This window comes from Danio rerio, chromosome 7 (genome assembly GCF_049306965.1).
Source record: "Danio rerio strain Tuebingen ecotype United States chromosome 7, GRCz12tu, whole genome shotgun sequence".
In the NCBI taxonomy this organism is placed as follows: Eukaryota; Metazoa; Chordata; class Actinopteri; order Cypriniformes; family Danionidae; genus Danio; species Danio rerio.
This window is the reverse complement of record NC_133182.1, coordinates 24,779,598-24,801,869: the sequence shown is the minus strand read 5'-3', so window position 1 is coordinate 24,801,869 and position 22,272 is coordinate 24,779,598. Positions and strand designations below refer to the sequence as shown.

Here is a 22,272-nt window from a genome sequence, read left to right as displayed (position 1 = left end):
CGAGTTAAGATGGGAATCAGCAATAAATAAAACAATGGGGTATTGAAAAGGTTGTATTTGATCACCATATTTAAATGCATATTTGACATTGACACACACTGATGGTAGGTTAGTGTACAACTGAAACTGCTAGAATACACAGATGTCTGGTCCTCTGGCAGAAGGCATCGTCATTCTTCCTCACTGCTGTTTTTTGTGGGTATCAGATGATTTGGACAGCAACCATGCTGCCGGACCAAGAACAGCAAGAGAGATGAAGGTCATCACAAATACGCTCTCCTAAAAGTGGGAATAAACGCAACATTGAGCATTAGTGTATAATAATGTGCTGATGTAAACTGAAACTGGCACAGTATATCTGATAAACCTGTGCATTTGCACTAAAAAGGATGCCATGAATTGTTATGTTTGAATGTAATCTTTAAAACCAATCAGTTGAATATGAATTAATGTTACAGTGAAAGAGAACAATTCAAGCTACTAATTAAAATCAGGAAGTTTAACTTACTAGTTATACTGGAGAATTACCAGTTTAAACAATAGAGACTGATAAAACTACTCAAAATGTATGCAGATTGGTGGTTAAAAGCAAATCATGTTGTTAATAAGTAAATAATGATTGCACACTATTAATGCGTTTAATAAATCAGCGAAAACGTCAATTATTAGCCTGTAACTCTGAGATGTTTAGGACAGGAAAAGCTCGCTTAGTTAAACTTACCACAACGCCGACACTGCTTTTAGCTGATTTGGAGTTAATGTAGAAACGGTGGCTAAAGGGAAAGACACGTTGTCCAGGTGTACATCTCGTTCTTTTAAGCGCTCGTACAAATCCAAACATGATGGAGGGCACCGCCGACAACTTCTGAGAGAAATTCTGCACTGACTGTGTGTGAGCGCGTGCGCGAGTCTTATTTATACTTTCACGTTTCCCGCCAAGTAGTGCGTGCACTTCTTTTGTCCAATCAACACACGTTCAAAGAGCACAGAATCACCAAGAGGCGACACTCTAGTGCGATTTGGGAAACAGCCACTAGATGGAGCGGCAGCCATTTTGGAATGAAAACTAATAGAACAAAAGCATATTAGAAGTCTGTAAAATAACTATTAAAAGTGCTGATGATTGTAATGGCAAGTGTTGTATTGTCATCTTTCAGGTTGTATCTCAGCTTCAATGCGCTTTTTAATTAAATAAATAAAACAAAGTAGCTGCTTGCCATCGTGACAGCTATTGCTGGGCGCTGCTGTTGCAATGGAACGTGTTATATTGAGTGTTGCCTCTTAGTAATTCTAAGCTCTTTGACACGGTAATGGGCAATATGCACAGCAATCAACATAGATATTTACATTAGATGGAAGGAATGCGTGAATAGAACCGCCATTTTAGTACAGGCTAGCGCTGCTTTGAAATGAATGTGGGACCAATGTGCAGTAGAGGACTGGCCATTCAGAGCCAGAGATATCCACATATATCCAAGATTGAGAGTGGTCAGTATGCAAATATTTTTTTAAATAACGAAAATTATAATTTTACATCACTTTTCTACATCAATGGATAAGTGATCGCATGGGCATTGCCGAAAAAGAGTGTTTGTCTGCATGGAAATGTATTACTCTCTCTTCCTGTTAAATTTGATCTATTCCATACTGTATCCTGAAACACACCCGTCTCCCGCTTTCACTTCTAATTCTAACAAAGGGAGCGATTCATTTGTGAATGAAGAACGTGATGAACAACTAGCTGAGATTTGTGAATGAATCCCTATGAACGACTCGTTCACTTAGCAGACAATAATACAAGTTTCTAGCACCGCAGCATCTTATTGTCATATTTCATTTACATTGTTTACTTATTTTATTGACCAAAACTAGCATACGTCTAGTATTTAGTGCGAGTTGGTGCTGCTTTGCCTTATGGTAAGTGCAGTAAGAAAATATTATCAAAACTTATCACAAAAGTTCGTAACATGCAAAAGTGTAAAACCTAAATCTTACCTATGAAATGTTCTGCCTTTGTGCTTTGTTTGCTCATTACTACACCCATACATAGCACTATAGTCCAGCATCTTCACATTGGCTTTACTCTTGACTAGTGCAGTTGAATGACATTTGTCCTGGGAGCACTGTGCAAATGACGCAGTGTCCGTATGCGTTATATAGTGTACATCTATGTTTTCAGCCAATGATGAATTTCTGGCGAAAGGTTTATGTGACTTTTTCAATTTCATAGGTTCCTTTTACAGCATTGATGTTGTAATGTAGTTCAAATATAGTCAGTTAAATAAACTTTAGTATCCATTTGGTTGTTAAAGCTTAAAAGAGACGAAAGATGCAAAAATTCCATTGAAAATACTGGGATAAAATTAACTTCTATGTTTTAAAGACATGGCACAGAAAAATATAATTTAATACAGTGCTTCTTGTTTGGTCTGATACCCAGTACATACTACAGGCAGTAAAGGTTGCTGTTTTTATTATTTATTTTTTTATTTAAGAAATCAGATCTTAAACACGGCAAGCTGGCTGACTGAAATTAAAAGTCTGTGTGCACATACCCCATTATTAATTACGTAAAGACAAACTAATTCACAGACAAACTAACTTAATTCATATTTTAAACATCGAATGTTTGTCGTTCAAACGTTAGTTAAGTTTTTAGGTTACAAAACTGTCATATTGTATTTTTTAAAACACAAAAAATTTTTATATTATATGAATGTAAAGGAAACAAACTTGATGAGATAATGTTTTTTTTATTTGTACGTTTTACAATGACTCCTTTTGATCACAAAATTAGGACAATTCTGGAGACCAAATATTTCCAATCCTCTCATCTCCAAAACTAAGCTGTTTACAAAGTATGATACAACAAATGAACAAGTTCCGTTTATAGTAAACAAACTATACCGTTTATACAAAGTGAAGCTAAATTTAAAAGGGCAAAAATAAGCACAAAGGCACATTAGCCTTCTTGATCTCAAACCAAATACATACATTCATTCCTTTCTTTACAGCAAACCCTTCAAATGCAAATCGAATTCCTCCATAATCATCATCAATCAACTCAATTTGTTTTAGCAAAACGGAAAAAAACCCTTTTACGGTAGTAAATGGTCACCAAAGCAGCATTCTCCTTCCCTCAAGAGAAACATCCACTTTCTCACAAAGGAAAAGAAATCTAGTAGCAATTGCCTCAAAAGTTGCCATGTCAGCTCGTCATATGATACACAAAGTTAAACACAGTGCATCTCTTTTAAGTATAAACTTATTCAAAGGACACATGTCTATATAAGGGCTTTGGTTAAGGCAAGGCTGGTCTTCTTTAAGACGTTTGTGCACGCCACTTCCCAAGACAGGCACAGAAACATTTATATTCTTACTTGGATGGACATAAATGTTATCTTTGGCATTAATATTCATCCCAGAAGAGTGTAGCAAGTACTGTAAGGCATACTGATTGTGATGTCTCACAAAAATAGGCACCTCTTGATGCAATGTTCAAAAAAGTTCCAGTTACGACAGAATGAAACTTCTGCGACTAAAAGATGCACTGTAGCATCCGCTATGTACACGTTTATTATGTACATCCACATCTCTCGAAAACTAAACACATTAAATGCAAGAAAAAGGCCAATCGGATGCATGCAGCATAAGAATGTAAGTGAGCGTTAAAGCAATATGCAGGATTCTGAAGTGAACTGCCAGAGAGAATTACACATTGTATGCATGAATATATACATAAATAAATAAATAGCAGTGCATGGACACTCCCCCTGCTGTATTTAACGAGAAGTATACGCACACATGCGTTCTTTGGTAGTGACTGAGGTTAACAGAGTAAGCGCGACAAAATGAACAGATACTAGTGCAGCTAAAGAACAAACAAACAAACTTCAAGTAGGGATGTAGTGTTTTTAAACTGAACACCTGCTGTGCTTTTCTGCGTTCAACTGTTGTGTCATTGTCATGTCCATTCTTGGAAGTATACTGCAGTACAAAATCCTTTTGGTCCCACTCATGTATTATTTAAAGCACTTCTCAGTAATGGCCATACGCCATCCCAAAACCCAGGCCGAGGCTCTCTCGAAGTCCCCTGAGCTGCTCCTCGCCGAGCCGTATCTTGTCATCCAGTTGCCTCTGCTCTACCAGTAGCGCCGCCTTCATCTTCACAAAGTGACCGTAGTCCCGCATCTGTTCTGGGGTCAGGCAGCATCCCAGCACTCTGCAGACGGCCTGCTCGCGCCGGTCCACGTGCTCCTTCAGCTCCTGCGCCTCTCCCATCTGAACCAACAGCTGCTTCTTCTTCTCCAGGAGTTGGAGCTGGAACATCAGAAAGACAAACATGTTAATGTAATGTAAAGTGTATTCATATAGTGCATTTATGGTGTCTGCACTCAAAATGCTTCAGAATCATGAGGGGGGATCACTACACACCAGCTATAGGGGGAGTGGAGAGACAGTGATAGGGCCAATTCGGTTAGGGGATGGTCGATGGTTGAAATTTAATCAGGACAGCAGGGTTTGACCCCTACTCTTTACCAGAAGTGCCATGGGATATTTAATGACCACAGAGAGTCAGGACCTCAGTTTAACGTCTCATCCGAAAGACGGCGCTTACTAACAGTATAGTGTCTCCTTCACTTTACTGAGGCATTAAGACTCACACAGACTGCAGGTTGAGCACCCTCTGGTAGCTTCACCAACACCACTTCCAACAGCAACCTAGTTTTCCCATGTGGTCTCCCATTTAGGTATTGACCAGACTCAGCCCTGCTTAGCATCAGTGAGTAACCGCTCTTGGGCTGCAGGGTGATATGGCTGTGGCGGAATGTTGTGAGGAAAGTTCACCCAAAAATGAACATTTACTCACACTCTAATGGTTCTAAACTTTTATGAATGTCTTTCCTAACGTGAACAAAAAATAAGACTTTGTGAAAAATGATGAAAAATAGCAGCCATTGTCATCCTACAAAAGAAACAATGAAAGTCCATGGGCTCACTCACACTGAACTCATCTTTGCTTCTAAAAAAAGCGACACACAACAGTTCAGAATAGTTTGAAAAAAAGTGCAAAGCTATCCAGACAATAAGCGCCTGTAAACAGAAATTTTCCACAAAACCCCACCTCTGAGATCTAGTGATTGTTCAACTGCTGTGGAACTGACAGTGATGAGCTTCACTGCGTTTGAAAGTTGAAGTTTGTTTAACTTGACACGGCATCTAAACAACATGCTCATGTGCACAGCACTTCAAAAGACGAGATATGAGCGTAAAGGCTGATTTATACATCTGCGTCTAGCACACGCATATGGTCCGGTGCAGCCTTCGCGCGGTCGCTTAGCCCTCGTCATTGCTGACGCTAACGCTGATGAGCACCTCTAAAGACTGTCTCTACCTACACGTTGTAACAAGTCCTGTGAAGGAGCTCCAGATGGAAACTTTTATTTTGTGTTTACCTTAAGATAAAAGTTGTTGCACGTACGCTGGTTCCCGCCTCTAAATGAGCGAGTTTTAGGTACTTGTAAATTAAGGTATCTTTAAAAAAAAAACAAAATACCCTCTAAGAAACTCGACACAGAGGAACATAACCTACTGCCAGCTAGCGTTTCGGAAGTGTTATTACAGAGCAACACAAACAGCACGCAGAAGTTTAAATGCACAGAAACGCGCAAGGCAGGTGCCATGGGTCACGCTGATCACTCAACGCAGAACTATAAACTAACCATCAATGGCAGTTATTCCCCCAGCATTCTTCATCTTTCTTTGTGTACAAAATGACGCTTATGATGTTTGTTGACTTCATCATAGATTTGTTGTCTTGTAACTGCCCTGCACTAGTATACTTCCGTACAGCAGTCAACATTTGAAGTGGATCAAAAAAGACAAATAAAGGGTTTTTCAATAGATTTAAACTTTGATGAAATGTTTTTTTCATCTGCCTAAAAGTTGGTCATACTTAAAACTTTGTGTTAAGAGTTGGGAACTAATAATAAACATTTTCATTTAATTGACAATATAAACACTAAATGTTGAGGTTTGCTACATGTGTTTTTTTATGGAATATATGTAAAGTTTTTATTCCCTCGAAACATGCTGCAACTTTCAAATTGCATCTATACAGGAACTTGTAATGCAACTAACACTAATGGTATGTTGGTATGTACACTAGACGTGTATTACGTGCTTAATACGAGAACTGCTTGAGTTGGAAAATCTGAACTTTAGCAGACATTCCCACCGTGTTAACTAATCAAGAGCTTGCTCTAGAATAGGCGTGATTATGACATAGTGCCTGTTGTTGGTGTCCCAAGCAAAAATCCTCCTGCAGACACGGGATAAGAGATCATCAAACTGGCACCTGCTCAGTTGGAAGTACAGCTGGCTGAAATCCAGGAGCAGCGTCTGGATAAGTTGATGAACTAAGAGCTGGGTGCACCTCGGAAAGATCTAATGGATCCAGATATGGCGCTGAATGAATCTACACCTCTTTTTAGCCTTCTTAAAACAAAGCACAACTAATCTCTCAAGAAAATCCATGTTAGCCATTAGCAACGGAAATGGAGTCACCGGGCAGACAGATGCCCCTCCCATAAAGTGTATCCACATCTATCGTGAAATGAATTTCACAAGAAGTACTCAGCTGTGAGCACATGTCCTCCACGATCACCAGAACTAAATTTAGGAGCAGATTAGAAATGTTCTGTTAATCTGGACATCAGGATTGTGCAGCTAACAAATCTGCAGCAACTGTGTGATGTAATCAATGCAATATTGACCAAAATCTCTGAAGAATGTTTCCGGCACCTTCTTGAATCTTTACCATGAAATATTAAACCAGTTCTGAAGGAAAAAGGTGTCTGCACTGGTAAACTGTAAGTAATACATTATCCAGAGTTTGACCCACTACATATTGCCTGAGTGATAATAAAGTATATCATTAGCAAGGATATGTCTCTCCTTACCCTCTCCTGGTGTCCAGTTTCTGGGTCCACACAGTCCAGGGCACTTTCCACTCGGATCAGCCTTCCGGAAAGCGACAGCAGCAGACTGGTCACCTTGTCAAGGTCGCCGATGAACATCCGATACTTGTCCACCTCGTTGGGCTTGCAGATGGCCAGCACCAGACTCTCCACCTCATCTCCCAGCTGAGCATTGGCCCGAATGTCCTCCTGCAGACCCCGCTGTGCCTCACGCAGGACAGTCAGCTTTTTACGCAGACTCTCCATCAGCTGCTTCTGTAAATCAACAGTCAGCAATTTGGGTTTTGTTTGGGGAAAAATGAACACTTTATTAAGAAAGAAATCATTAGACTGATAAAAAGGGAGAGTTGCAAAACATGAAAATTTTAAATAAATGATGTTCTTTTCAACTTTCCAGTCATCAAATAATTCAGAAAAAAATGATTCTGTTTTTAACACTGATAATTAAACAAAATACTTTGAGGATGATTATATTAAGGACAACAATATTAAAAATATAATTATTTTTATAGATAAGATTTTAAAATATTACTGTTTTATATAAAATACAATACAATAAAATGCAAATATAATTTAAATTGTTTTTAGATGCACTACACTTCTATTTTTTCATGCAAATTGATATAATTCATACTGATATAATTTATGCGAAAAAACTGTGAGCATACATACATAAAGTTGAAATGAAACATGCACATACAAACTTTCACATATATAATTACGTGCATAAAACCTTAAGGCCATTTTTCCAAAAGTGAAAATATACTGAATCTAGACCACTCAGCATATTCACAAAGAATGTAACAAGTGAATTATACAATGATGGGTCTTTCACCTTATAATTGAGCTCCTCATCTTCCTCTTTCCTCTCTGAGATCTCTCTAAGCTTGGCGAGAAGCTGTGGGTTGTCTGCTGATATGTCATAACAGGTGGATCGTGATACTTGTGGCGCTGTGGTATTCAGTCTGGAGGGTCTAGGAGAGAAATATATCTTTTAAAACAGAATACTGGATATGACCTCTTATGGCACTCAAAGAGAAAAACATGTTAAGAAAATGTGAAAAGAAAAAAATTCATTAGTTCCAAACTTTCTCCTAATTTACTGTTGTATATTGTGCAGGACAGGTGAGATTGCAGCCAAATGGAAAGAAAAACAGACATACAAACGCACACATAATTATTAGCCGTCCTGCAAAATTGTAATTTTTAAAATTGTTTCCAAGTGCTGTTTAACAGAGTAAGAAGTTTTTTTTACAGTATTCCTTTTTACGTTTTTCTTCTGGGGAAAGTCTCATTCTTTTTAGGTTTTTCTTTTTATATATTTTTTCCTAAAAAATTAAAAATAAAAATTGTTAAAAAATGTTAAACGCTGCTAAAGTTTTTAAGTCCTATATTATTGGCTCTTTCAAGAAGTTTTTTTTTAATTCACTACAGAACTACAGCACCGCCGTCCAATGACTGATAAGGGCTAATAACTTGCCTAGTTAAGCTTTTAAACTACACTTCAAGCTAAATACTACTAACTTGCCATACAACAAGTAAAATATTATGTACAGCCATCATGACAAAGAGAAAATTATTTATTTATTACCGTTATTATGCTTTAAAATGTGTTGAAAAAACTTCTATCTATTAAACAGCACTCAATTAGAGAAATATTTGAAGAAGAATAAAAATTTCAAAGGAAGGCCAATAATTCCGTCTTCAACTGTACACAAAGAAAAAAAAAGAACAACAAGAAGAGTGCTGTAATGAACAAACTGCCAAAAATTGCATTGCTGTGGTCAGTCTGTGCCACCTCACACTGAATTTGCCATAGGCCATCAGTGATTTCATGTTCAGTGTGAAATCACAGTTCAACTGGCGTTCACTTTACTCAAAGGGCCTTGAGAATAGAGCTGCATGATATGCCAAACAATTATTGTGATAATAGTATATAAAATTTGAATATTGCATATACTATTATCACAAAGAAGTGCAATAAATTAAGCGAACTTTATGTGCTGCATTCATTGGTTGTTTATCCAAATTTGACAAATCAGATGGGGCCTTTACTATCTATATCCCTACCTCTCCAGTAGGTGCTGTTAGGTGAACACTGACAAGAGAAAGAAATGCTATAAGAATAACAAATGTAATGAGAATCTGAAGTTTCTTAGTCATTCATGGTGTTTTAATGTCCAAATGTTTGCAACTTCTAGCTCAGAGAAATATCAACTACCCGTTTATTTTAGTATGATCATTAGCAGTGTTGAGCAATAACACGTAACTAGTAATGCGATACTGTTATGGCATTACTTTTGACAGCAACTAAAACTGTAATGGACTTTACTTACTGTAATGGACGTTACTTTTTAAATATAGTAACTTTGTTACCATTACAGCATGATGCGTTTGTCCGTTACTTGGCAATTTAATTAATTTAGAATGCAGTCTTCCTGTTTACAGTGGCGACGCATGGTAGGATTGGTGGATGCCAGCCAACCACCGTAAAGAAGATGCGTTGTGTATGAGGCGCCAGACTGCACAAAAGTCAAGTGAAAGCAGAGACTAAGTGCAAGCAAGAAAGACTGGGTGCGTGCAAGAGATGTCAAGTGTGCTCGCGAGAGAGACTGAATGCATGCGAGGTAGACTGAGTGTGCACACGAAAGACTGAGGGAATATTATACTATAGTATAATATAGTATAGAATAGTATAAAATAGTATAAAATAGTATATTATTAGTATTAATGGTATACTATTACTAATACTATTATGTTTGTTGTTTCAAATAAATAGCACACATTTGCTATCTGTATAACAAAATTGATTAGTTTAGTGACACTTTTCTGTTATATTTCAGCACATCGTACTAAGATTACAGTCTTGTACTGATCAGGGAAAAAATGCTGTGATCTATTTTTATATTGTTTTAATATTTTTATAGCTGTTATACAACAGCAGATTTTGCACTTTGAATACACACAGCTTACTCTCCATAAATTGTTGACATACCACGTTTAATTTGTGGTTAGTATGAAAATTGCTCATCGATTTTATTTTTGAGCAGCTGTTATGTTTTTCTTTTGTTTAAAATGCATAAAATTGATGGTCGTCAATAACAGCAGCTTTTCTAGTGCTGCGTTTCACCAAATTGATTCTGAATGATAATTCAGATTACTTTCATTTATTTATTTCATAAAGGTTTGTTGTATTTTGTTGTTAAATGAACATGTTTAAGGGTTAAATACAAACTTTATGACGCTGAAGCAACTTTAGTTTTTGCATTTTTGATGCTGAATATATTATTCAGCTGGTTTATCACCTTGTGATATTTTACATTTTTGTGCTGCTGGTCTGACTTAATTAAATTAGTGTATAAAAATTACTTTTTGTTCAAGTTTGTCTTGTGTTTTAGTTGTGAGAATGCAAATTAATTAAAATTGTGAAGTTGAAAAACAGTGTATTCTCCACGCAGCACTGAAGTGATGTTAGAAAGGCAATTAATGGGAGCATTAAAAATATTGTTTGGAAAAATCAACTCAAAAATGACCTTTAACATTGATGAGTTCATTATGCATTATTATGGTGTAAGTAATTAATAAAGTAATTGATTAACTTTTTGAAGAAAGTAACTAGTAACTGTAACTAGTTACTTTTTTCAGGAACTAACACAACACTGATCAATACATAAATAAATGATTTTTAAAACTGCTGATAAAATAGCCTTTTGCAGGTATGTTATAGCATGAATAGGCCCACACGGAAGCTGCACGTGCAGAAATCCGCAGATTTTATCTTTGTATTTATAGAGTCTATGTATTTACTTGTGTAAATTTATATTTTTTCAGATTTAAAATTAATAAATTAGTACTAAAATTATATTGATATAATAATAGTAATATTCAAATGTTCATATAATTTATTTACAATACAGTTTGTAAAGCCATATTTTCTGTCTTTTAGTGGATTTATTATATGAGAGACTTTCTTTGTTTACCAAATATGTGGATCTGGATTTGCATTGTAAACATAAGTTAAAAATGTATAGTTTTTTATTTCATTTATTAAGTTTTTAGTTATAATACCTAGTAAAATTATTCTGCATAAGTACACTGATTTTTTACAAAATTCTCCGCAGACTCTGTCTGGCCCTAATCATAAGTAATACTGTTATTGCAACAATTAACCACAATATTGTATATCCCACATTTTCCCAGTATTGTGCAGGCCTACTTGAGAACTTCAAAAAAGTGAAAAGCTTGTCGAATTAGATTGTCGAACCTCTCCAGTGTTCCTCCACTGATGGGATATCCTCCTCTCCAGCCATCCCCACTCATCTCAGCATTCACACTGTGTGGAAACAACTCTCCAAGCAGCTCCTTCCTAGACACACCGTACTCATCCTCCAAAATGGAGTCCACCAGGGAGCCCCTCGGCCCTCTAATGCTTATGGCCGATGGAGCCGCTTCCTCAGGCGTGTGGTCAATGTCGGTTTCCAACACCATCACAGGTCGAGCAAAGCCCTGCATCTCCATCCGGTCCACCGTCTCCTTCCTCTCAGCCTGCTCATTCTCACAGATCTCATCGATGTCCGTCTCCAGAGGCAGGTCTCCATCTTCAGGACCCTGAGAGGGGATGATCTGGGTTTTGTGGGCTGTTATGGGGAAGCCTGCTTGCTGGGGCTGCAGTTGGAAGTTGTTCATGGAGAAGTAGGACTCTGGACATAAAGGCCCAGCTGAGAAACTGTTTGAGGGCACTTCAGGAGTCCTGCTTGTGCCATGTGTGGGGTAGTGAGGGCTGGATCGATCCCACTCCACTCCATGATCAGGGAATGTGGGCTTCAGATGTGTGGCTCTGGGCTCTTCTGGTGCTGCAGCAGGATGGATGGGGATTCTGAAATAGGGCGGACATAAAGGTCATTTATTGAAAAAGTATTAAAAATGAGTTCATTGCTGTCTGGAGTAAGTATTGTATGTTCACCAAGGAAGCATTAAAGGGGACCTAAATGTGCAAAAATCACTTTTATAAAGGGTTTAAACACAGTTGTGTGGTAATAGTCTGTGAATTGTGCCATTTTTGTGGCTGTCAAAGCCTAAAAGGGTCAGTTTAAAGAGTTATAAAGCATTACTTGTGGGGTATTTCACATACAGTACACACTCTATGGACACCAGGGCTCGTTTTTTTCAAAAGTAATCCACTAGGATTTTGCAGAATGGATTGGATCAAATCTTGAAAATGGGTCTTTAAAAAAAAAAAATGGATTGCATAATTGGATTAGATCACGTAATCCAATCTTGGTTTTGATCCAGATCAAACCTTTAGTGTGGGTTTTTACTGTACATTAAAATCAGCAATGAGAAAAGGCCAGATTTGTGAATTACCATAATCATGTTAGTTCATATTTAATACAATTCAGTTGTGTGTTTTTAAACTTAATTTGATTGCAATTTGTAATCAGATTACAACTATTTTAATGAGATATTAGGAATTAACTTAGATGAATTAAAATCATCTATGACAAGTAAAAGTTTTCGTCATTTTCACCGTGGATTTATTTCAAAGAAATATGCACTAAATTAATATTTCAGAACAGTAGTGGTAAATTATTATCATGTAATAATCCTTGAGTTTCAATCCTTATTAAAATAATGAAATTCTTGAAAAAGAAAACAGCAGTTTGGCATAATCTTTTATTAAAGGGATAGTTCACACAAGGTGATACGCTGGCTCAGTGGTTAGCACTGTCGCCTCATGGCAAGAAGGTCGCTGGTTCTAGCCCCGGCTGGGCCAGTTGAAATTTCTGTTTGGAGTTTGCATGTTCTCTTTGTGTTTGTGTGCTCTTCCCCTGGGTGCTCCAGGTTTCCACGACAGTCCAAAGACGTGCGCTATAGGTGAACTGAATAAGCTAAATTGGCTGTAATGTGTGAATGTATGGGTGTTTCCCAGTATTGAGTTGCGACTGGAAGGGAATCCGCTGCGTAAAACATATGCTGGAATAGTTGGCGGTTCATTTCACTGTGGCGACCCTGATAAATATAACTGACTAAGCCAAAGGAAAATTAATGAATGAATAGTTTAGACAAAATGTAAAAAATTCTGTCATAATTTACTCTCCCTTTACCTGTTCCAAACCTTTACCAACGTTTCATTATTCTGTTGAAAATAGAAGAAGGTATTATGAAAAATGCTGGAAAAGTGTAAACGTTGACTTTCATAGTATTTGTTTATCCTACTATGAAAGTCAATGGTTATAGGTTTTCAACTGTTTTCATAATGGTTTGAAACCACTTGAGGGGCAGTATATAGAGAGTAAATGTTCATTTTTTCATTAAACTATCCCTTTAATATTTTATTGGGAAAATGTAAACTAAGATTAAAACAACTTGTAAAAAATAACCAAAAATAGCACAATTTATCATATTTGTGATATATTAATACTAAACTGTAATATATATATATATATATATATATATATATATATATATATATATATATATATATATATATATATATAAGCAACAATAAAAAACCCTCTTGTGTGTCCTACATCAAAAGTGGATTTTGTTTTACCACAAAAATGTTTTGAAAGTCCACATTTTTACATTGATTTACTTGCAGTATTCCAGTAAATATTAGATTCAAACTTTTTACAATAACTCTTTTTTATTTTAGGTTTTGTGACCTATAAAGTGAGGATAACAAAACATTTTTTAGAGTTTAAGTACTTAGACAAATATTTTAAAGAAGCATGTTTTTACCTGGTGCATGGTTCAGGCTGGTGAACTTCTCTCCTCGTGTTATAGTCCATCTCTCGTGGCGGCAGGGCTACAGGCTTAAAAGCTCGACGTGTAAAAGCAGGACTGGAGGGAGCGACGGAGTACTCCTGACGGCAGCAGTGAAGACTCTCGGACATGTCTCTTGGAGGAAGACTGTAAGAGCGCTGACGGCTCATTTCAGAGACACTGGGGGGTCGTGATGTGCACGTCTGTGGCTGTGGCCGAGGTGGAGAAGCAGTTGGAGAGGAGTAGTGTGATGTAGAGGAGAACAGGCTGTGATGGGACGCCCGTCTCTTGTGGAACTGATCCCATTTTGGTGGTGGTGGACGAGGCGGCGGAGGCCCTTTTTTCTTTTTGATCTCCCCGACACTTACTGTATTTTCATCCAGGTCACTAAGAGTGGACGAGCGCATTCTGCTGACGCCAGAGCTGGAGCTGTGATTTTGATAATGTTGTGTCTCCACACACAGGTTATTCTCTGACATGGCACGGTTTCTAAGAGGGGTAAAAAGATGCTCCTCGTTGCGTCCACTTGTGATGCTGTTGCCTCCTGTGCGCACGAAGCCGGGGACATTAGCACCATCTACTGTCTTGAAGTCTCTCCTGGACCTTGGGTAGTCCCTTTGGGGAAAGAAATGTTATGAAATACTTGTATTAAATTAAAGGTTTTCAGTTGTTAGTATCAGTATTGTTAGTTTTAAGGATATCGATAAGCAAGTACGCACTAAAACAGTGACAAAATTAGAGATTGGAAGGTATAAAACTAAGTATCTGACATGCCCCGCCCCATTCAAGACACTTCTCATTTGATGCGCTTGAGCTCAACATTTCTCAGGAAAATGATTCTGGACCGAAAAATCACGGTGTCACACAAATCAAGGAATTCATTCAGAGTAGAATCTTACATAGTCAGCTTTATATAGTGTCTGGTACAATCAAGTGCATCTTTTTTTTTTTTACTTATTTCGAGATTATCACGTGCCTATAATTGAGAACAGCTGGTCCTGCATCAGCTCCACATATTGTTCCAATCAGATAAATATTGATTCACTATAAAAAAATTTCCACTTCAGTCATCTTCGTTTTAAAGAATCCCCCCTTCCACCACCTACTCCTCGCCTTCTCCTGATAGGGCGGCACAGAGACCCACTGGTTAGCACTGTTGCCTCACAGCAAGAACGCCACTGGTTCGACCCCTCACCGGGCCAGTCTGCATTCTGTGCAGAGTTTGCATGTGCTCCCTGTGGTTGCTTCAAAGTAGCATCTTAAGCACTACTTCAAAGTAGCATCTTAAGACAAACTCTTAGCCATTTATATCTCAGCTATTAATAACACGTTTACAAGCAGGGGGGTTCTTGGGACCTACCTGAGCTCAAACTCCCTTCTCGCCTTTAAATGGGAGGGAGCCCCGGGCTCGAGGATATTCTAGGTTCAGGGCTCTCTCCTGGGACAGCATGCCAAACACACTTTTCTATCAATCATCAGCTAAGTGTGAACTCTTGAAATGATTATTGTGTCATTTAAATTTAATGTCAGTGAACTGCAAACATATAAACATCAACATGATCAGACGCTTTCTTTTTTGTTGTTGCTTATATATTTGTTACTTCTTGTGGTAATAAATTGCAACACTTATGTAAGTCCACGTCTTACGTAAAAACAGAAATCTTACCTCTCTGTTAAGCTGAAGTTTCTGTTGATCTTTCTAGTTTTTTCCTGTTCCCGAACATACTGGGCCTGTAAAATATATTTGCTATATTTTAAACAACAAAATAACTAAAAAAAAAAAAAAAGAAAAACTTGTATACATTTATCAAAGTTTCAATTTTATACAAATATTAATGCAATTAAATTTTTTTTCATGATACATTGGTTTATATCTTAGTATCAGTAGATAAATGATCACTTTTTAATTTAATTTTAATCGACCCAATAAGAAAATTAACTTGAGTATTTCTGCCAGCTGAAGAGCCAAATCAGAAGCGCACCATGAGGGTTTTGACTAGCATTCCACAGGACTTCACACATCGCACACAATATAATTGACAATATAATGTCTTCTGAAACAATCCACTTTAGCTGATTCCATTAAAGAATTTAAATGTTGATTAAATGTTATTATCAATGACTATGTTTACATGGACATCAGTAATCAAATTATTTGTCTTAATCTGAATTATACAATGACATGATTAAGCTGTTTACATGAGTTGCTTTCTGAATATTCTTTACATCATCCAGTTTTAAATGTTATCCCACATAATTTGATTAACATCATTGGAACATTTCATGCGTGCCCCCGTGACAAATGAGATATTGGATGCTAGTATGAACAGCTGGAAGAGTGTTATTTTAATGGAACTTAATACCACACACCGTATGGGGGAAAAAAAAAACCTCCGCATTTCACGATGCAGGTGCCCTTCACTGACTCGGTAGGTGCAGAGAATATCAAATAGCTGTGTGTCTAGATTATCCTGTGACAAAATGTTGCGAAAACCCTACTTGAGGGTAATAGTATGATTAGGGTGTTTACTTCATGTCACTTCAATAAAGCCACTATAAGCAGCATACTATCTGTCCTAATTCTATTTATATTTAGTTTGATTATGACTTTAGTCGGATTAAGGTAATCATAGAATCGCTTTTACCATCATAGCCTCTTATTCAGAGTATTTTATTAATTGTATTAAAATCGGATTATTGGTGTCCATGTAAACGTACACATTGGCAAGTTTGTAGTACGATTTTGCACATAAGTAACCATAAAACACAGGTAAAAACAATAATGTTGTGATTTTTAAAAGCACACAGAGAGCAGAATATTTCATAGTTGCCAAATAACTAATATTGTTTATAAACTTTCTGTTCTAAGAACAGTACGTGAAAAAGACCTAACAGTTCCTTATCAGTGAAGTGAATGGCATCCCTGATTCTCATCCGGAGGCTTGACTGAAAAAACAAGGAAATTCCCTTTTGAAATCACCTGAATTTACCCTTAAGGATCAATAATGGTTGTCTGTATAAACACAACGAGGGTCTAAGAATGGCTCAGAGATCAGATCAATCATTAATTCAAGTTTTAAGATGACGCTCTCAAAACACAAAAAAAACAAAAGATGCATATTAAGAGTAACGAGTGTTGAGATAGCATACATATTCAATCTTCCTGTTGCATTAGAGCCAATGTATGATTTTATACAGCTCTGGCCAACATTTATGCCTTTTGGGACCTCTGAAGATGCCCAGTTTCAGCATGTCCTGTATGAAAACTAATATTAAAATAAGTCTGAACTGAAGACTGAAAACAACTGTATCATTCCCATCTACATGGCACTAAACCAAAAAAACTCTAAAATAACAGCTCGAGAAGAGAATAAACAGATTCATCCTCATTCAATTCCAGCAGTGCGCATACTGAATTATGCACACCGAAGATATCTAATATTAGAGATAACAAAGGCACTAAACCAAAATATCCAAGATGAAGTTAATTGAAAATCAAAACCATTTCAAAAGTGGCTTCATTAAATGTTTCTGAGGATTCATCTTTCAGCTCCTAAAGGCCTAGAACTGCAATAAAGAAAGTCAATTACACCCTCTTTCACTCCTTATTCCATCTGCATTTTCATTTAAGCTATTCATTAGAAGCTCTTCTACAGGCTATTCATATGAATTTATAAGGTTGTTATTTGACAGTGAAATGCTGAAGGAAAGCTTTACTCTCTCTTGCATGAAGAATTTAATAACAATGTTTACATTTTCAGTTGTGATGGAAAATCTTAAAACATCATTAACCAAAGACATACAGATGCCAGATGTTATCTAAACGCTTGGTGTACATGAAGGTATGGCAAATGCCTAATAAAGCTTAAAAAAAATGTAAATATCTGTCGAACATTTGACAAGTAGCACAAAAAACATGTGACACAGCAAAGTATTCAAAGGAAGGTCAGTCAAGACTTGTGTTAATCAATACTGTTTTTTCTGAACTAAGACTGCTTTTTTCAGTTATAAACAAATAAACTCTTCATTTCAAAGAGAGATCTGCCTTTTTTTTAGAATAGCTAAAGTATGGAAAAGTACTCAGTTTTTGTTTAAATGTTCTGCCATTTTCAGCTGCGTTAAATATTTTTCTGCCATGCGCCCTTTAGAAACTAAATACACATTTGGTGTTTTTATTGTCCCTAATGACATCTATAGGATTAAGGGATGTTTAAACTAAAAATGATAACTAAAAATATAAATAAAACAATAGCTATATTTGTGTCCACATTAGCAAACGATAACAATCTGTTTATTTTTAGTTAATCTTTAAATTTTTCTATCTAGAGCACATGACCAGTGAATCTAGCTCATGTAATCAAACTAATCATACAGAGTTTAGCAATCACAGTCAGTGTAGTGAAGTAAAAACAACACTAATTATTTCCCCCCAGTATTTTCAACAAAGGCAACAGAAAACTATACTGGATACCAGAGGTACTTTTGTTTGTATACATCAATTTGTCAGTCTGGCTAGCATAGCTTTCATGTAAATATCATTCATCATTGTTTTTAAGTTATTACCTTTAAATATTCTTTGAATAAACGATTTAATGTCAAGCCATTATATTCTTCACAATGTTGAGTAGAGAGTTTTTTTTATATTTAATAGATTATGACTGGCTTTCAGTGTTTTATCATTTGTTAGCGGAACAAAATAGTTATAAAGGTGATCCCAATAATATAGGCCCAATCCCAGTTCAACCCCTTTGCCCTTCCCCTACCCTTCGTTTTGCGCGTTCACGTGAAGGAGTAGGGGTGTCCTAATTGTCTTTAGCTTGAAGGTGTAGGCTAAGGAGAAGGCCTTGAAACTAAGATTTTTCAGGACCACACTCGACACCAAGGGGTAAGAAAATTTCCCAAAATACACCATCTACAACGGCATAGCTACACAAAAAAGTATGGAGATGAACAAATTAGTATTTGTTTTCATTATTACGAATTTTTACAACAAACAAGCACAATTTAATACATTCATAGCGGCATTCATGTTATATCTATAATCTAAAATATAATCTATATCTAAAATTAATATCTATATATCTATATCTATTTATAATACATAATAATAACTCCTGTATAGTAATCTCATAACATTCTGTCACTCGATGACACTCAAATACCCTCTCAGAAAAGTCTAGTGGCTGGGAATCAGCTTATACAGTGTCTGCTATAATGTTAATGTTGTTTTTGGTGTTTAAATAGATGAATATGGCAACTGTGTAAATGCACTGTCCAGTTATTGCCACATTATATTGAAAATGATATATGCCTTCAGTGATTTCCTGAAGATAAATACCAAAAAATAAAGCAACTGAAACAACTACAGCAGTCGCCATCGTTGCTCTCATTTGATGCAAGAGATCGAGATGACATATGATGATGTACTGTATGCAGGTGCTGTCCCATTTCTTAGAGGTACATTTTGAAGTCCTTTCCTTTCACACTCAGTTTCAAGAGCCAAGGGGAAGGGGTAAGTGTACAAAAAAATATAACTGGGATTGGGCCATAATTTCTCTACATCTCCATCATAATAGCTGTGGTCTGAACTCTGCTGTTGTTTTTCCATTAAGAATGACTTTTAGAAGGATGTCTTAATCGTTCTCTTTATAGTTGTTGTGCTTGGTGTGAAAGGGCCTAGAAATTCTGGCATTTCTAAATTGAAAACACTTTGTTTGGGCTCAGAGCCTAATCAGAAAAACTTTCCAATTTCTGTTTTGGACAATGCTAAATCCTCAGTCTTACCTCATCTGGGGTGTAGTTCCTGGGATTGTAGGGTGGATTTACTTGGTAGCCATCATACCGGTTGTGCTGGGTGGTCACAGGGTGGAACGCTGAGCAAGGCTTTTGGACGTTGGTGGTAGTGCTGCTATATAAAGGTTCAGACATTTGCAGAGAGGAAGGAATCTGAGGACTAGGCGGCTGCTTCCGATAGACGTCATGAGATAAAGAGTGAGGAACTGTGTCACTGCTCGTATTGTGTTCAGAGTGAACAGATTCTCTCACAGACTCCCATTCTTGTTCTCTCTGTAGCAGCCTCTGCCGTTCCTCCCAGTCCTTCAGCCTTTGTTGCTCATTTTCCCTCTCTTTCCTTAACCTCTCCTTTTCTCTTTCTTGTTCTCTAAGCTTCTCTTGCTCCTTAAGTCTCTCCTGCTCTCTTTCCCTCTCCTGCTCTCTCTCAATCAGCCTCTGCCTCGTTTTTTCCTGGTCTTGTTGGTTACTTATAAACTGTCTCCCATTGTCCAGTGAGTTGATGTAGGGCACATCTTGATATGAGAATCTCCTACGGCCAAGGTGAGCAGCAATCTCATGAGGTTCAGGTGATGATGGATGGTTCATTCTGCCCGGCTTGTCTAGTCTCTGACTTCGACTTGTCAGGTTTGATAAATTTGTTACAGACTGGCTCAACTTTCTGCTAGTCTCCTCAAAAAACCTCCTGCGATCTGCAAAGGGAAGGATGTCACAGTCATCCGATCGACCTAAACGACCGCTGGATGAACTCGTCCTACTTCTTGTTGATTCCATTTTTCCAGACCACATCTGTCCAATAGTCTCATTCCTCTTACTTTCAGATGATTCATTTTCGAGTTCAAGTTTGCGTTCTGGCGTCCAACGCCACCGACGTGGTTTGCCTGCAGGTGCTACCTCCTCTACCACATGTACACACACTTGTCTGACATGTTGAGGGACTTGTGTTTGAGTCTGAGATGTCTGGAAACACACAACCCTGGCACTGGAATATTCTTCAGTTTGTGTGGCATCAAAAACTTTTTGAGTTGCCGGTTTAGATATTTGTATAGGTACAGTATTGGTGGCAGGTTTTGGTAAGATTTGGGGTTTATGTTGACGGTATTCTGGAGGAGCTACAACCTCAGTGTTGAAATCTCCAACCTCTTCTTCCACTGTCTCTTCCCCGCAAGGGTTTCTACTCTTCTGCAACTGTGCCTTCTTCCTCTGGATCTCATTTCTGAGGTTCGTGGCAAAACGTTCACTTCTGCGACGAGACTTGGAGCAACGAAACTGACGTTTCTGTGGCTGCTTTGGGCCAAGGCCATCATCCAGCATTACTTCTCCTCCATTGTTCTCACTGTTCTGAGAGAATCCATTTCCAATGGGACTCCCAGACAAACTGATAGGATGCCCCCATGGATTCTGTCCATCAATAGATTCCTCCTCTAGTCTGGGATCTTCGACTTCCGAAGTTGCGACCGAACCAGGTGTAGAGCATCTGCTCGTTCCCCACTTGCCCTGCTCAGTATTTTGACTGGAATCACTCAGATAAAGAGGGGACTGTGACCACTGGCAAGTTGGAGATGCACTATGATCACTTTTGTCAGCAGAAACATCCATCATACACAACTGAGCAGCTAGAAGTTTCTCAGGTGCACTATGTCGGTTCATTGCTGACTGGAGATCATGTTCAGGTCGGAGTTTGGTATCAAAGTTCTCATCCCTATTCCTTTGTGAAGGAGGTGAAGATGCTGCTGCCACAGATTTTGAATAGTCCTCCAAGTGTTCTTTCTCATGGTCAGTTGCTTTGCCATCTCCACCTGAGTCTGAGTTCAAGGTATAATAAGGTTGAATGCTGCACCCTTTACGCTCTGGCTCACTGTCTTGTATTCCGTTCAAATAAACTCTGCCAGTCAAAACATCCTGGATTTGGGATTGATCTTCATCCGTGCAACTGCTTACATTTGGGATGCCTACAGGAGCAGACACACAGCGTTTATCTGTTGCTTGGCCTCTAGTAGCCCTAAAACTCTCCTTCCTCATTGGTGGCTGTGGTGGTGCACAGTTTTCCTCCTCACAGCTGTAGGACGATGGTCGGACTTTGGGCTCGGATCTGCCAGACAGCACCTTGGAGTGTTCTTGTTCTTCCAGCTGGTTTCCATGGCCAGTGGGGGCCGAGTGTTGGCCTCTGTCTGGATACCTGCAGGAAGAACCCAAACCCTGAAGAAGACTGTCCATGGAATTGGTCTCCTCAGGTTTGACAGGAACTGTGTAATCAGATGTGTTCGAGCTGGCTGAGAAAGAGCTGTAAGCAGAGTCACGTTTGTTGTTAAAGATGACAGGATCAATGGGAGAGAGCTGACTGTCATAGTATCCCTGGTTAGGAGGATTCTCCAGACTCTCCATACTCCCTATTGAGCTGCTGCGGTCAGTGCTGTAGTGCCTGGAGATATGGCCCCACTGCATGGACAGCTCACTGCACAACAAAACAGAGTGAAACAAGTCAGATGATGTGACAGTGCTCCTAGGAATTTCAAATATTGGTTAAAAAAGTAATTATTTACACTGTTTCAACTATAAAGTTAACAGTACTGTTTTTAAATCTGCATTAGTAAAATTCCTTTGTAAACATTAAGACTCGGCTCAGTTATTAATGTCCCACATTCCACATTTCTCATGCAAAAATGCATTGCCTTAGTATTTCCGTGCACACTTAAAAGTTATAAATTAAAAATAAAAACAACTAAAAGACATAAAA

General features: G+C 37.8%; 2 protein-coding genes across 4 annotated transcripts in view; both read right to left on the bottom strand.

The window, feature by feature from the left end:
* Nucleotides 1-37: 37 nt before the first annotated feature.
* si:ch211-226l4.6 lies at nucleotides 38-890 on the bottom strand. Its single transcript, NM_001386789.1, has 2 exons — nucleotides 722-890; nucleotides 38-279 (listed from the first exon to the last, which is right to left on the bottom strand). The coding sequence occupies exons 1-2, from the start codon at nucleotides 839-841 to the stop codon at nucleotides 181-183; spliced, it is 219 nt and encodes a 72-aa protein (NP_001373718.1). The 5' UTR covers nucleotides 842-890; the 3' UTR covers nucleotides 38-180.
* Nucleotides 891-2,881: 1,991 nt separating this feature from the next.
* The window catches only part of shroom4 (shroom family member 4), an 83,299-nt gene continuing 63,908 nt past the window's right edge, over nucleotides 2,882-22,272 (bottom strand). For all 3 annotated transcript variants that reach the window (XM_005172333.6, XM_068222593.2, XM_682334.11), the window contains 7 exons: nucleotides 19,530-21,990; nucleotides 15,412-15,476; nucleotides 13,722-14,360; nucleotides 11,245-11,856; nucleotides 7,816-7,954; nucleotides 6,963-7,235; nucleotides 2,882-4,320 (listed from right to left, as the gene is read on the bottom strand). In XM_005172333.6, the coding sequence (XP_005172390.1) occupies nucleotides 4,039-4,320; nucleotides 6,963-7,235; nucleotides 7,816-7,954; nucleotides 11,245-11,856; nucleotides 13,722-14,360; nucleotides 15,412-15,476; nucleotides 19,530-21,990 (4,471 nt within the window). In that variant the 3' untranslated portion in view covers nucleotides 2,882-4,038. The remainder of the gene's footprint in view (nucleotides 4,321-6,962; nucleotides 7,236-7,815; nucleotides 7,955-11,244; nucleotides 11,857-13,721; nucleotides 14,361-15,411; nucleotides 15,477-19,529; nucleotides 21,991-22,272) is intronic.

Excerpts from the sequence above, each read along its gene's own strand:
- si:ch211-226l4.6 (NM_001386789.1), bottom strand. The coding sequence starts at position 841 with ATGTTTGGATTTGTACGAGCGCTTAAAAGAACGAGATGTACACCTGGA. Across the intron at positions 280-721 it reads AAAGCAGTGTCGGCGTTGTG|GAGAGCGTATTTGTGATGAC; the intron begins GTAAGTTTAACT and ends TCCCACTTTTAG.